Source organism: Papaver somniferum, chromosome 10 (assembly GCF_003573695.1).
Source record: "Papaver somniferum cultivar HN1 chromosome 10, ASM357369v1, whole genome shotgun sequence".
NCBI classification, from domain to species: Eukaryota; Viridiplantae; Streptophyta; class Magnoliopsida; order Ranunculales; family Papaveraceae; genus Papaver; species Papaver somniferum.
This window is the reverse complement of record NC_039367.1, coordinates 114,689,931-114,704,143: the sequence shown is the minus strand read 5'-3', so window position 1 is coordinate 114,704,143 and position 14,213 is coordinate 114,689,931. Positions and strand designations below refer to the sequence as shown.

Genomic DNA, 14,213 nt, shown 5'->3' with positions numbered 1-14,213 from the left:
TCAATCTGACCCAAACACCAGTGCTTTGCAATCGTTTTTTCTCTTTTAAAGCACGTGGTTTGCAGTCGGTGAAATGCAACTTCCACACGTGCTTTTTTAGTTAAGAATTCTGACTTTTCATGCACCAAACCCGGTGGTCAACTGAAATACTCCCGCAGTCAAACTTATGAATTTTCCGAAGGATTTCATATAGAGAGAGAGCTCATAAAATGCTATCTCCCTCTTGTTCTCTCTGTCTTATATCTCTCAGAAGATTAAACAAACAAAAAAACACTATAATAAGATGCCCTGATATTGGCATGTCTTCCTCAACTCGTTTGAATCCTCAGATATCCATATTCAAGGCCAAAGTCATCAGTCCAAGAAGAAATGCCCCGTAGTTGTCTTTTTCAGCTCATACAACTCATTTGAACTTTATAATTAGACAAGAGAAAAAAGCTGGTGGCAACAATATTTCTCAAAGTCAGTTGGATAATGTCAAATATCATCTTGATAATCTTGGACTTACTGATTTTAGTTTCATTGGTAATCCCTTCACTGAGAGCAACCATAGAAGTGGAGAAGCTCTTATCCTTGAGAGATTAGACAGAGTTCTAACTAATTATGATTGACTTGATTTTTTCCCAAAAGTCATAGTTTATCATTTGGTGGAAGTAGCCAGTGACCACACACCTATCCTCTTAGTTACCTCCAGAGATGACAACACTTCTAGAAGGCCTCTTAGGTTTAATAGATGTTGGCTCAGTAATAATACTTGCAAAGATGTTATTTCTAGTAACTGGAATACTGATGAAAGAGGTTCTAAAGCTTATAAGCATGCTAAATGTTTGTATAATGTGAAGGTAGCTCTTAGGGATTGGAATATGAATGTTTTTTGAAATTTTCAAACTCATATTAATGCTATTCAAAAACAACTTGAAGATATCTCTTCTAACATGCATGATTCTGCTAGTATTAATCTTAAGAAGAGTCTTGAAGACTCTCTAAAAGATTGGTATGGTGTTAGGCAGGATTATTACATGCAAAGAGCTAAGGAAAATGTGTTAACTTTTGATGATCAGAACACTAAGTATTTTCATGATAAAGTTAATTATAGGAAGAGAAGAACCCAAATTGATTGCTTGCAAAGTAGTATTGGTGTGTGGTTAACTGATAGAAACATGATTGCTACTGAACTTAGGGATCATTTTAGTAAAATTAGTAGAACTTCTAATCCTCCTAGAGACAGGTTTTTTTTAGATATTCTTACTCCTTGTATTACTGATCTTGAGAATGATTTCCTTATTAGACCACATACGGATGAGGAAATTAAGGCCATTGTTTGGCAAATGCAGCCATGGACTAGCCCTGGACCTGATGGATATCCACCTGGGTTCTATCAACAGATATGGGATATTGTAGGCCCTGATACAGTTGCTATGGTAAAGAGTTTTTTCCATTCTGGACATCTGCTTAAACAAATAAATCATAACTTTGTGTCCTTAATTCCCAAGAATAATGCTCCTAGAACTCCAGCTGAATTTATGCCCATTAGTCTAAGCAATGTGAGTTACAAAATTATATCTAAGCTTCTTGCTAGTAGGCTTAAAAATGTTATGGACAAGTTCATTTCACCATATCAAGCTGCTTTTTTATCCTCTAGACAGATAACTAATAATATAGTGATTGCGCATGAAATTGTTGATACTATGAGGAAGAATAAACCCAAGTCTGGTCTTATGGCTATTAAATTAGACATGTCCAAGGCTTTTGATAGGATAGAATGACAATTTTTAATTGATATTTTGCATCAACTTGGTTTTCATGAGCATTGGTGCAAGCTAATTGAGCAATGTATCTCTACTGTGTCCACTTCTATTTTGCTAAATGGAGCTCCAGGTGAGGTTTACTATCCTACAAGGGGTCTTAGACAGGGAGACCCCTTGTCCCCTTATTTGTTTATCATCTGTATGGATGTTCTCTCTAAAATGCTTATTGATGTTGAGAATAAAAATAATATCCAAGGAATAAAGGTTACTACTTCTGCACCTTCTGTCAGTCATTTTTTTTTTGCTGACGATTGACTTGTGTTTTCTAGGGCTACTGTCAAAGGAGCTAAGCATTTAGAGAGCATATTATATAAGTTCAGTAAGTTTTCTGGCCAAGCTATTAACTTTGATAAGTCAGGAATAACTTTTAGTCCCAAAACTGATCCTAGAACTAAATCCCACATTTTATCTATCCTTAAAATTAAGAATCTTAGGCTTGCTGATAAATATTTAGGGGTTCCTTTGTTGTTACAAAGGAATAAAATGGAAACTTTTAAGCATCTAGGAGAGGCCTGTGATAGTAGGTTAGCCTCTTGGCAAGGGAAATACTTGAATCAACCTGGGTAGACTGTTCTTATTAAGTCCACTTTAGGAACTCTAGCTTCTCATCATCTCTTTGTTTTTCATATGCCCAAAAAACTAACTGATCAACTTGATGCTACTCAAAGGAGATTCTGGTGGAATAAAAAAGGTTCTACTAAAGGAGGATATTTATTAATTGGGATAATGTTGCTAAACCTATTGAACTAGGGGGGTCTTAATATCAGGAAAGCCGAACACCTTAATACTGCTCTTCTAGATAAATTAGCTTGGAGATTGCTTAATGAACCAGATGCTTTATGGGTCCAAATTTTGTCTCACAAGTATTTTTTTGGTTCTAATCCTTTACATGCTACTAATAATGTTTCCGTGTCTTGGATATGGAAGGGCATTTGCAGGGGTCTAGATCTGGTTAGGAAACATTATTGTTGGGAGGTGGGAGATGGCTCTTCTATTGAAATTTGGAAAGATAAGTGGGTACCTAATAGGGATAACTGCCTTAACACAAACTTTGCCTCTATCCATATGAAATCTGTTAATCAGTTATTTAATCAGGAAACTAAACAGTGGGATATTAATACCCTAAAATGTCTTTTTGATAGAGACATTGTTAGTGACATCTGTCAAATTAGGGTTCCAACTACTGGTAAGGATATTCTCAGATGGAAACCAACTCATAATGGGAAGTTTAGTTTGGAGTCGGCTTATAATTGTATCATGATGGATATTCATGGTAGTGTGATTGTTTCTTTTCCTTGTAAATCTTTGTGGAAGCTTGATTTACCTCAAAAGATTAAGCATTTTTTGTGGAAATGTATGCATGATTATGTGTCTGTTAGAAGTAAATTATTTAGGTATGCTGCTGCTATACCTAGTGCTTGCCCTCTCTGTAATAGGGATATTGAAACTCTGAATCATCTCTTTGTTGATTGTGAGATCACAAAAAGACTGTGGTTTTCTTTGCATGCTAACATTGCAGGTAACATGAGTAATATGAATATGCAGGAATGGATTACTAGCTGGTTTGCACTCAGTAGTAACAATGGAGAGTCCCATAAAAAGTTTGTTCAATTTGTTTGCTTCTCTATATGGCACATTTGGAATTTAAGATGTACTGTGGTGTTTAACAATGCTCAAGTGCAGGTAAGCAACCTGGTTAATCAGGTGAACAAAGATGTCAGAGTTTGGAATGTTAATTCCATGAGAACTCTGACAAATAGAAATACAACAAATCAAAGCAGAGTAGTAACACCCTGGAACCTTCTAGAGATTGATTTTCAGAAGTTTAACTTTGATGCATCTTTCACAAAATAAAATAAGCATATGGGAATTGGACTAATAGTTTTTAATGATGCAGGGATCTGTGGGGATGCACAATCAATCCATGGAGTAGCTGCTGATGAGGCTTTGGTAGCACTGGAAGCCATTAGGTGGGAAAAATCTGAAGCAGTTCAAAAACTAAATGTAGACTGCCTAAATGTAGTAAATGCTATCAATGGTAGTTTTGGATCTGTTAATTGGAAAAATAATAATGTAATCCAGGATTGCAGAATTTTATTAGAGAGTTTTACAAGTTGGAAATGCACATTTGTGCACAAAGAGTCTAATGAAGTGGTTAATAGTTTAGCAAAGAGAGATAAAAATGCTAGAGCTGATGAATGTTGGAGAACAGAGTTACCACTATGGTTGAAATATATAATTAGAGATGAACTCAATGTAAACTTTTTCTGAAGCTTATAAATGAAAATTTTCTTTTCCAATTAAAAAAAAAAGCTCATACAACTCCATTGTCTAATTCTGCATCAGCATGTCCATTCCAAAGGCCCTTCCAGCTGAACAAAGAAAACTTGTCCTATGTTAACAAGTTTGGGTTCAACCCAGAAAGGAATTCAATTGATGCTTTACATGAATTAAAAAATGAACATGTTAAAGCGCAGGTAGAGGAGGATTTAGGGAATGAATTTATGAAATTGATGGAAAATTTGAAAGTAGTAATGGAACGATTCGGAGTTTTGGAGATGGAGAAGTTGATTGACAGATTTAAAGGAGATGTACCTATTGCAGACAAGGACAGAGAAGAAATAGAGATGATGAGTATGGAAATAGTCAAGAAGTTTCTGGAGAAACCCATGAAATATTTGAGTTGCTGGGAAGAGAAGCTGGAAGTAAAATTACAGGACTTGAAGGTTCTCGTTGAAGTGTTCGAGTGTAATATATGTTCTGAGAAGAAAGTAACGAGTAGAAGTCGATGCTTGAGACATAATATAAGGAGGAAATAATGTCTATCAAAGTTAACGGATCTTTGTGACTTAAATTTTTTTACTCATTTCTTTGCACTGTTAGAGAAAGTTTAATGGAATTAGTTAATTTGAGTATTTACCCTGCCATATGAGCAAATCAGATTTTACACTAACGACATGTTTGTTTTTTCATCTGCATAGGTAGAGGGGTCTTCATAGAGGTTTACCTTTACCTTTATATAAAAATCATTATATAAACTCTCCTAAACGTATATTTATTTTATCACTACAGTAAAAACTCCACATATTGATATTCCATATTTATTTATTTTAAAACAGAAAAATATATTGGTTTGAATTTAAACATGAACATGAGTAGCATCTTCTACAAGTTTTGACATGATCTCACTAGGAGGAGATGTTAACCAAGAACTAGACTAACTATCCACTCTAGCTAGTTTTGAGAGGATGTCAACTACTTTATTACCCTCTTTAGGAATATATGAACATTTCCAAGACGTGAAAGATTTAAGAAGCAATTTAATATCTTTAATAATATTGTGTAATCTCCAGTCGATGGAAGAATTAGTGTTGTTAACTGCGTCCACTACCACCTTTGCATCAAGCTCAAAATACACCTTCTCAATCCTTGGAGTCTTTGCGCAATTGACAACTTCCCACAACCACATGCATTCAGCTTGCTCAGCATTTCTAATGTCTTTCAAGTGGATGCATCTTGCGGCTTGATGGATACCTACAAAAGTTTGAATTATTAGACCAATACCACCTGATTTATTAAGATCTTGATAAGATCCATCATAGTTAATAGTTAGAACATCTGAAGGTGGTGCATTGGCACGATTCACTGCTCTGCAAGGGATTTTTCTTAGCTGCATGTTCTTCAATAAACACTCTGCATCTCTTACTGATTTTTTTCTGGTGTAGAATTACTGTTTTAAAAAACCACTTCACATCTCTCTGTCCAAATACACCAAGTAATAATAGATCACTTGATGACTTCAAATTCAGTTATTTGTCTGCTATGGAGACCGTCAAACCAGCTGCAAATCCAATCGGCCGAATTACTTGAACCATTTGAAGACCAACCGATGATGCAAAACCAGAAACCCTTGCCAAATTACAATTCATAATAATGTGAGCAGACGTCTTTTGATGTTTTTCACATAAAAGGCAAGCATCAGATATACCGTTAATAACTGAAGAAAGATAATCTCTCGTAGGAAATAAGTTAGAGATGGATTTCCAGAGAAAATATCTAATCCTTGGAAATAAAGGAAGTTTCCACATAGTTTTATAGAACTTCTACATTCTAGTTCCCACATATGTAGTGAGACAACTTTTTCTTCATATATTCTACGGTAACATGACTTGAGAAATTTCCATTTTTTTCCTAACAACCAGATGAGTCCATCTTCTTGATGAATATGAATAGAGATATGCATGATATAACTTACATTAATTAGTTCAAACAACTCCTGCAAGCGATTAATGTTCCAAGAATCCATGTCTTGATCGAAAAGTTGACTAACATGAGTATAGTTGAGATGAGATAAGTAACCTTGTCTTGGTTGAGGAGGATATTGAGTGTCCGATATCCATATGTGTTTCCAAATTAAGATAGTTTTGCCATCACTTAAATTCCAACAACTGTATTTTTGAACAAACTCAAGTTCGGGACTCATACTTCTCCAAGACCACGTGGTGTTAGTTTTCTTCTTTAATTAGATCAAAGATATCACTATCGAGGTAGTATTTAACTTGTATAGATTTGGCCATAATGGAAGCTGTGTCAGTATAAAGCTTCCATGCTGATTTGGCAAGCAATGCTCTATTAAAGATATGCATATCCCTAAAACCCGATCCACCTTCTTCTTTTGGTTTACCTATTTTTTTACAAGTAACAATGTGTACACCTTTAATCGATTTTTTGTTTCTCCAAAGGGATGGCTGGATAGCACTTATTCGGTTGATCGTGATATCCGATAACTTAAAACTTGTCATATACATTTTTGATCATAACCAATCTAGCTGCTTCAAACATGCAGTTAGAAAATCTGTATCCCATTTTGTTGATCAGAACAGAGGATGAGATTTTTTTTCTTCTTCCCACAAAGAATGGGAGATCCAAATATTTCTCTTTATTGATGTAGAGTTGTCTGACTTGAAGTATACCAGTAATATCTTGACAGACAGCTGGGTCCAAATTTAAGTTGAAGTAGACTGCTGACTTGCTGAAATTGATTAGTTGCCCAGAACAAGAACTGAGTTGTTCAATAACTTGTAGTAGCTTGTTTTTTTGAGAGGGATTGGCTTTGCAAAATAGCAAACAGTCGTCAACAAAGACTAGGTGATTAATTTTTGGAGTTGATCTAAAAAATTTCACACCAGATTAACTGACCTTTGTTTTCATAATGAGCCAAGTATCTTGAGAACGAATCCATAGATAATATGAAAAAGTACGGTGAGAGTGGATCACCTTTCCCGATGCCACGAGATAGTTTAAAAGCTTTTGTAGGAGAGCCATTCAAAGGAATTTTAATTTGAGTACTGATGATGCATTGCGAGATAAGATGATAAAATTTACCCCCTAAACGAACTTTTTGAGAATATCAATGAATAAACTTCACTCTAACCTGTCAAATGCTTTTGGTATATCCATCTTGAGATCTAGGTGGCCACCTTTTCCTTCTTTTTCTCTTCATTGCTTGGAAAATTTCTTGAACAAGACAAACATTCTCAGAAATTAACCTCCCTGACACATACACGGCTTGCATTGGAGAGATAATGTTGATTATATGCTTTTCATCCTTAGAGCTATGATTATATGCTTATTCTTCCGTATTACCTACCAGAAACACAAACCAATTGAACAAATAAATTTTCCATTTGGCTGGTTCAACTACCTCCCTACACAGCTAGTAACATTGTCATTATTAAGCTAACCTCTTAAGCCCATGGGATACGCAAAGATAACTACTCTCTCTGTCCAAGTTATATAAGCGGAGAACTAGTTTTTGGTTGTCCATATATATAGGCATAATGCTAATTCCTATAATTTTTTTCCAAATAAGCTCCTATTTATGATAGTAGTATTAAATTGAAGTCAAACTAATACTTTTAGTTTTATCAAAAGTAAGGGGTAAAACAAGAAATATCATGGATATTCATAAAATCCATACAGTTTTCTTAATCTAAGAGATTTGGTTTCTCCGCTTATATAACTTGGACGGAGGGAGTAGTTTAGTAGCTTCACAATAAAGAAATAAATGTGAGATGGTTTCATCACGACAACTACGCAGAGGTCAGCTCTTGTCAACTCTAGTAAGCATTTTACCCAAATTAGCCTTAGTTGCAAGACTGTTATATAATAGTTTCCAACCAAATACTAGATTTTTAGGAGAAAAAAATTGATTTACCAAAAATATTTCCACATGAAAGAAAATTCTTATCTACTTGATAAATCACCCACCTTGTAAACAAGAATTTTCTGAAAAGACCTTGAGGTGAAGTTCCCAACGCGATGTAAGAGTCCAAACAAGGTTTTCATTAGTAGTAGAAGCTGGGAATCTGATTTGGTTGACGTAGTGAACTTCCACCTAAATAAAGTAAGCTTCGAGTGGTTATAATCCCAAGAGTTAGTGTGGTTACTTATAAGAGATATGAGTAATTTATTTTCACCAAGGGTATGGGGATGAGAGACAAAGGGAATGAAGTTGATCTCAAATGGCAACCACGGGTCTTCCCGTATACTAAACGGCTTACCATTACCAATACTCCATGAATTACCTTCCTTCATTGGATTTCAAATAATAAACACAGTCCTCCAAGTTGTTGTAACACCAAAAAATCATTTTTTGAAAATATTTATCTTTAAGAATTTTAACCCAAAGTGATTGCTTTAAATTTAGGAACCTCTACACCACTTTCCTAATGTAACCTCAATCATATCTTCAAGGTTTTTAATACCTAACCCTCCCTTCTCTTTAGATTTGATAAAATTATCCAACTTGATGAAGTGAATTTTCTTTTCCCCATTATTATGACCCCACAAAAAGACCTCTCTGCATTAAGTTAATCGTTTTCTTCGGAATTAGACTGGTACCAATGTTTTTTTTTTGATAAGTCAAAAAATTGTACTAATCAAAATAAATATTTACAAGGTAGTACGAGAGAAAAGAGGTCACAGCAACCCCAAAAATCTCAAAAACTACTTAAAACGAAAATAAGCAACATTTGGAAACTCAATAAAGTTAAAAAATCTGGTCGGCCAACATGATGATAGCCCACACCACTTCCCAAATTACAACCTCTTCTAGCCACTTTATCCGCAACAAAGTTTTCTTCACGAAACGAATGAACAAATCTAATAGAGTCATATCTAGCACAAATATCCTCCCACCTTTGTTGAACAAACTACGACAAAGTGTTAGTCTCCAAAATGTCGATCACACTTGCAGAATCCGATCTAATGAGAACCTTACAAAATCCCTATTGAACCGTCCACTCAAGCCCAACCACAATACCATATAGCTCAGCCAAAAAGTTGGACGTAATGCCCGCCCAATTTACATAGCTCCTACAACACCATAGTTCGCATCCCTTGCTACAACTCCAGCACCAGCCACGCTAGGATTGTTCCTAGAGGCCCCGTCACAGCACAAAAGCAACTCTCCCTGGTCCGATGGAAACCAACAACACTGAATAGGATTAAACTGCTTAACCCTTCTGAAGTTAACCCGAAAGTAGTTCATTACATGTAAGTCAGCAATCGTGTTGTGCATGAAACCTTTCATGCGAACAGAGTAATCATGAATTAAGTGAAAAACACGTTTTTGAAACACAGACCAGCAAGGGCTCTTTTTCTCATACACTTTCTTATTTCGTGTAAACCACAGCTCTGATCGATCGAACCACTAAGTTAGCTACTAGCCACAAATCTTTTAACATCCTACTCCTACCCTTTGCTGCTTTGTTAGAGGCAAGCAAATTATAATGATGCACGATGTTAAAAATACCTGAAATCCAAGTCCATGCTTTCTTCGCAAAGCTGCAGTTCCATAGCACATGTTCAAGGGACTCTTCCTCATTCTGACAAATGCAACACATAGAAGCCAACGAGATTTTGAATTTACTGCGAACTTTATCTAACGTAGCAAAAGCACCACGCATAAATTTCCAGTTCTGAGATGCTACCGAAGGATGAACCACTCTTCTCCAAATTAGCTGTGCCTCTTCCATGATATGGTACTTTGTCCTAATCAAATCTCTAGCTGATTGAACTGAAAACTTTCCCCTCAAATACGGCATCCAAATTCCTATCCATACCACCATAAATTCTTGGTAAGTTCTCCAGCACCACATCAGCATTCAACAACTCCTGAAAGTGATCACCCTGCAAATGCCAAGCGCACTGCACAATAATGTCACTGACACGGGTTGCTCTGTCCAAGTCTGTACGATCCAATACTTCGGCCAAAGACGTTTCCCATACCAAACATCGTAAAACAATGAAGTTGCTCTCCCGTCTCTGATACGTATGATCTTTATACCTTGGTAACTATTACTATAAAGGCGGAATTCAGAATAATAATAGACGAAAACTAGAAAACATAACGTACTAGGAACCATATCCAAAGAACTATATCTTCTCTAGATTATGAACAAGAAAACTGTTACAATTCTCTCTTTGTTACGCTCACAATCTCTCTAAACAGTAAATAACCTTTAATTGTTTTACTAAGCTTGCTTTTACAATAATTAATTGCCTCACAAACTTATCTCTAGATCCGCGTATCACACGAACCTCCCTCTCTGATCTAGGTGTGTCTGTATCATAAACCACACTCTCTGATCTAGGTGTGTCTGTATCACAAGCCACACTCTAGATGTCTTAGCTATGAGACAAAACATCTCTATTTATAGATTTAACGGTTTCTCAAATCTTCCAGAAATCTATTTCCTTATCTAGGAATAATACTTTTTCTAGGTATATTTCCTTATCTAGAAATATTACCTTGTCTAAGAAATATTCCCTTTCTAGGTATATTTCCTTATCTATGAATATTACCTTGTCTAGGAATATTCCTTATCAAAGAATACTGCCTAAAAATCAGTATTCCTTCCTTAAATTACAATTTTATCCTCAATCCTTCTTGAGGATCACTAGTTCCCAGAGAGAGGAAGATACACATGTATCATGCGCCCCCACTCAAGAACTTGAACTCCTGTGAAAGTTATATTTGGAGGTTAAGGAACTCCAGAGTTCATTTCACCCTGCTGAACCATCTCTCTTTGCTGGAAACTGGACCTTGATGTTTAATTTGAAAAGCTTCCATATCTATTCTTCTTGTTTTAGTCAGTATTCGCTCCATAACACAATTTTGTTCGAGTTGTTCTACTTCTTCTTCTTCGTTATTTTCTTCAAAAACACCAGATGAAAACGTAGTCTTTTTCTTCATCTTCGGCTTGGGTGTATAAGACTCCATGTCTGTTTGTAGCGCATCCACCTTTTCTTCCATACTTTGTGGTTCGCTTTGCTTAGGATCATCAACCGACTTTCCCATCTTTGATTCCCTTGTTCTCCTAGCGTATTCCAATTTTCGAGTAACTCACCAAGTTGTTTGTAGAGAGATCTAGTGAAGACCATAAACCACAAGAATCTTCCCTAAAAGAAACGAACCTTGCTCTGATACCAACTTAATACGTATTGATCTCTGTACCTTGGTGACTATTACTATAGAGGAGGAATTCAGAATAATAACAGACGAAAACTAGAAAACAGAGCACACTAGAAATCAGATTCGAAGAATCTTCTCTAGATTATGAACAAGAAAACTATTACAATTCTCTCTTTGTTACGCTCACAATCTCTCTAAACAGTGGATCAACCTTAAACTGTTTCGCTAAGCTTTCTTTTACAATAATTAATATTGCCTCACAAACTTTTCTTTAGGTGTCTCTGTATTACAGACCACATTCTAGATCTAAGTGTGTATGTATCACAAACCGCACTCTAGATGTCTTAACTATGAGCTAAACATCTCTATTTATAGATTTAACGGTTTCCCAGACCTTTCAGAAATCTATTTCCTTATCTAGGAATAATACCTTTTCTAGGTATATTTCCTAATCTAGAAATATTACCTTGTCTAGGAAATATTCCCTTTCTAGGTATATTTCCTTATCTATGAATATTACCTTGTCTAGGAATATTCCTTGTCTAGGAATATTCCTTGTCTAGGAATATTCCTTGTCTAAGAATACTGCCTAAAAATCACTATTCATTTCTTAAATTATAATTCTATCCTCAATCCTTCTTGAGGATCACTAGTTCCCAGAGAGAGGAAGATACACATGTATCCTGCGCCCCCACTCAAGAACTTGAACTCCTGTGAAAGTTATATTTGGAGGTTAAGGAACTCCAGAGTTCCTTTCACCCTGCTGAACCATCTCTCTTTGCTGGAAACTGGACCTTGACGTCTAATTTGAAAATCTTCCATATCTCTTCGTCTTGTTTTAGTCAATATTCGCTCCATAATGCAATTTGTTTCGAGTGGTTCTACTTCTTCTTGTTTGTTCTTTTCTTCAAAAACACCAGATGAAAACGTAGTTTTTTTCTTCATCTTCGGCTTGGGTGTATAAGACTCCATGTCTGTTTGTAGCGCATCCACCTTTTCTTCCATACTTTTTGGTTCGCTTTGCTTAGGATCATCAACTTACTTTCCCATCTTTGATTCCCTTGTTCTCCTAGCGTATTCCAATTTTCGAGTAACTCACCAAGTTGTTTGTAGAGAGATCTAGTGAAGACCATAAACCACAAGAATCTTCTTTAAAAGAAACGAACCTTCTCTCATACCAATTTGATTCGTATTGATCTCTGTACCTTGGTGACTATTATTATAGAGGCGGAATTCAGAATAATAACAGACGAAAATTAGAAAACAGAGCACACTAGAAATCAGATTCGAAGAAAATATCTTCTCTAGATTATGAACAAGAAAACTATTACAATTCTCTCTTTGTTACGCTCACAATATCTCTAAACAGTGGATCAACCTTAAACTGTTTTGCTAAGCTTGATTTTACAATAATTAATATTGCATCACAAACTTCTCTTTATGTGTCTCTGTATTACAGACCACAATCTAGATCTAAGTGTGTGTGTATCACAAACCACACTCTAGATGTCTTAACTATGAGCTAAACATCTCTATTTATAGATTTAACGGTTTCCCAAACCTTTCAGAAATCTATTTCCTTATCTAGGAATAATACCTTTTCTAGGTATATTTCCTTATCTAGAAATATTACCTTGTCTAGGAAATATTCCCTTTCTAGGTATATTTTCTTATCTATGAATATTACCTTGTCTAGGAATATTCCTTATCTAAGAATACTGCCTAAAAATCACTATTCATTTCTTAAATTACAATTCTATCCTCAATCCTTCTTGAGGATCACTAGTTCCCATAGAGAGGAAGATACACATGTATCCTGCGCCCCCACTCAAGAACTTGAACTCCTGTGAAAGTTATATTTGGAGGTTAAGGAACTCCAGAGTTCCTTTCACCCTGCTGAACCATCTCTCTTTGCTGGAAACTGGACCTTGACGTCTAATTTGAAAATCTTCCATATCTCTTCGTCTTGTTTTAGTCAATATTCGCTCCATAACGCAATTTGTTTCGAGTGGTTCTACTTCTTCTTCTTTGTTATTTTCTTCAAAAACACCAGATGAAAACGTAGTTTTTTTCTTCATCTTCGGCTTGGGTGTATAAGACTCCATGTCTGTTTGTAGCGCATCCACCTTTTCTTCCATACTTTGTGGTTCGCTTTGCTTAGGATCATCAACTTACTTTCCCATCTTTGATTCCCTTGTTCTCCTAGCGTATTCCAATTTTCGAGTAACTCACCAAGTTGTTTGTAGAGAGATCTAGTGAAGACCATAAACCACAAGAATCTTCTTTAAAAGAAACGAACCTTTCTCTGATACCAACTTGATTCGTATTGATCTCTGTACCTTGGTGACTATTATTATAGAGGCGGAATTCAGAATAATAACAGACGAAAATTAGAAAACAGAGCACACTAGAAATCAGATTCGAAGAAAATATCTTCTCTAGATTATGAACAAGAAAACTATTACAATTCTCTCTTTATTACGCTCACAATATCTCTAAACAGTGGATCAACCTTAAACTGTTTCGCTAAGCTTGATTTTATAATAATTAATATTGCATCACAAACTTCTCTTTAGGTGTCTCTGTATTACAGACCACAATCTAGATCTAAGTGTGTGTGTATCACAAACCACACTCTAGATGTCTTAACTATGAGCTAAACATCTCTATTTATAGATTTAACGGTTTCCCAAACCTTTCAGAAATCTATTTCCTTATCTAGGAATAATACCTTTTCTAGGTATATTTCCTTATCTAGAAATATTACCTTGTCTAGGAAATATTCCCTTTCTAGGTATATTTTCTTATCTATGAATATTACCTTGTCTAGGAATATTCCTTATCTAAGAATACTGCCTAAAAATCAGTATTCATTCCTTAAATTACAATTATATCCTCAATCCTTCTTAAGGATCACTAGTTCCCAG

At 35.5% G+C, this 14,213-nt stretch overlaps 1 protein-coding gene across 1 annotated transcript; it reads right to left on the bottom strand.

Annotated features, from left to right (window-relative positions):
- Window positions 1-5,025: 5,025 nt before the first annotated feature.
- On the bottom strand, window positions 5,026-5,484 carry LOC113316123. Its single transcript, XM_026564346.1, has one exon. It carries the CDS (start codon window positions 5,482-5,484, stop codon window positions 5,026-5,028), a length of 459 nt encoding a protein of 152 aa, XP_026420131.1.
- Between the last annotated feature and the right edge of the window lie 8,729 nt (window positions 5,485-14,213).

What these genes read in the sequence shown, in the direction of transcription:
- LOC113316123 (XM_026564346.1), bottom strand. Translation starts at nt 5,484, where the DNA reads ATGCAGCTAAGAAAAATCCCTTGCAGAGCAGTGAATCGTGCCAATGCA.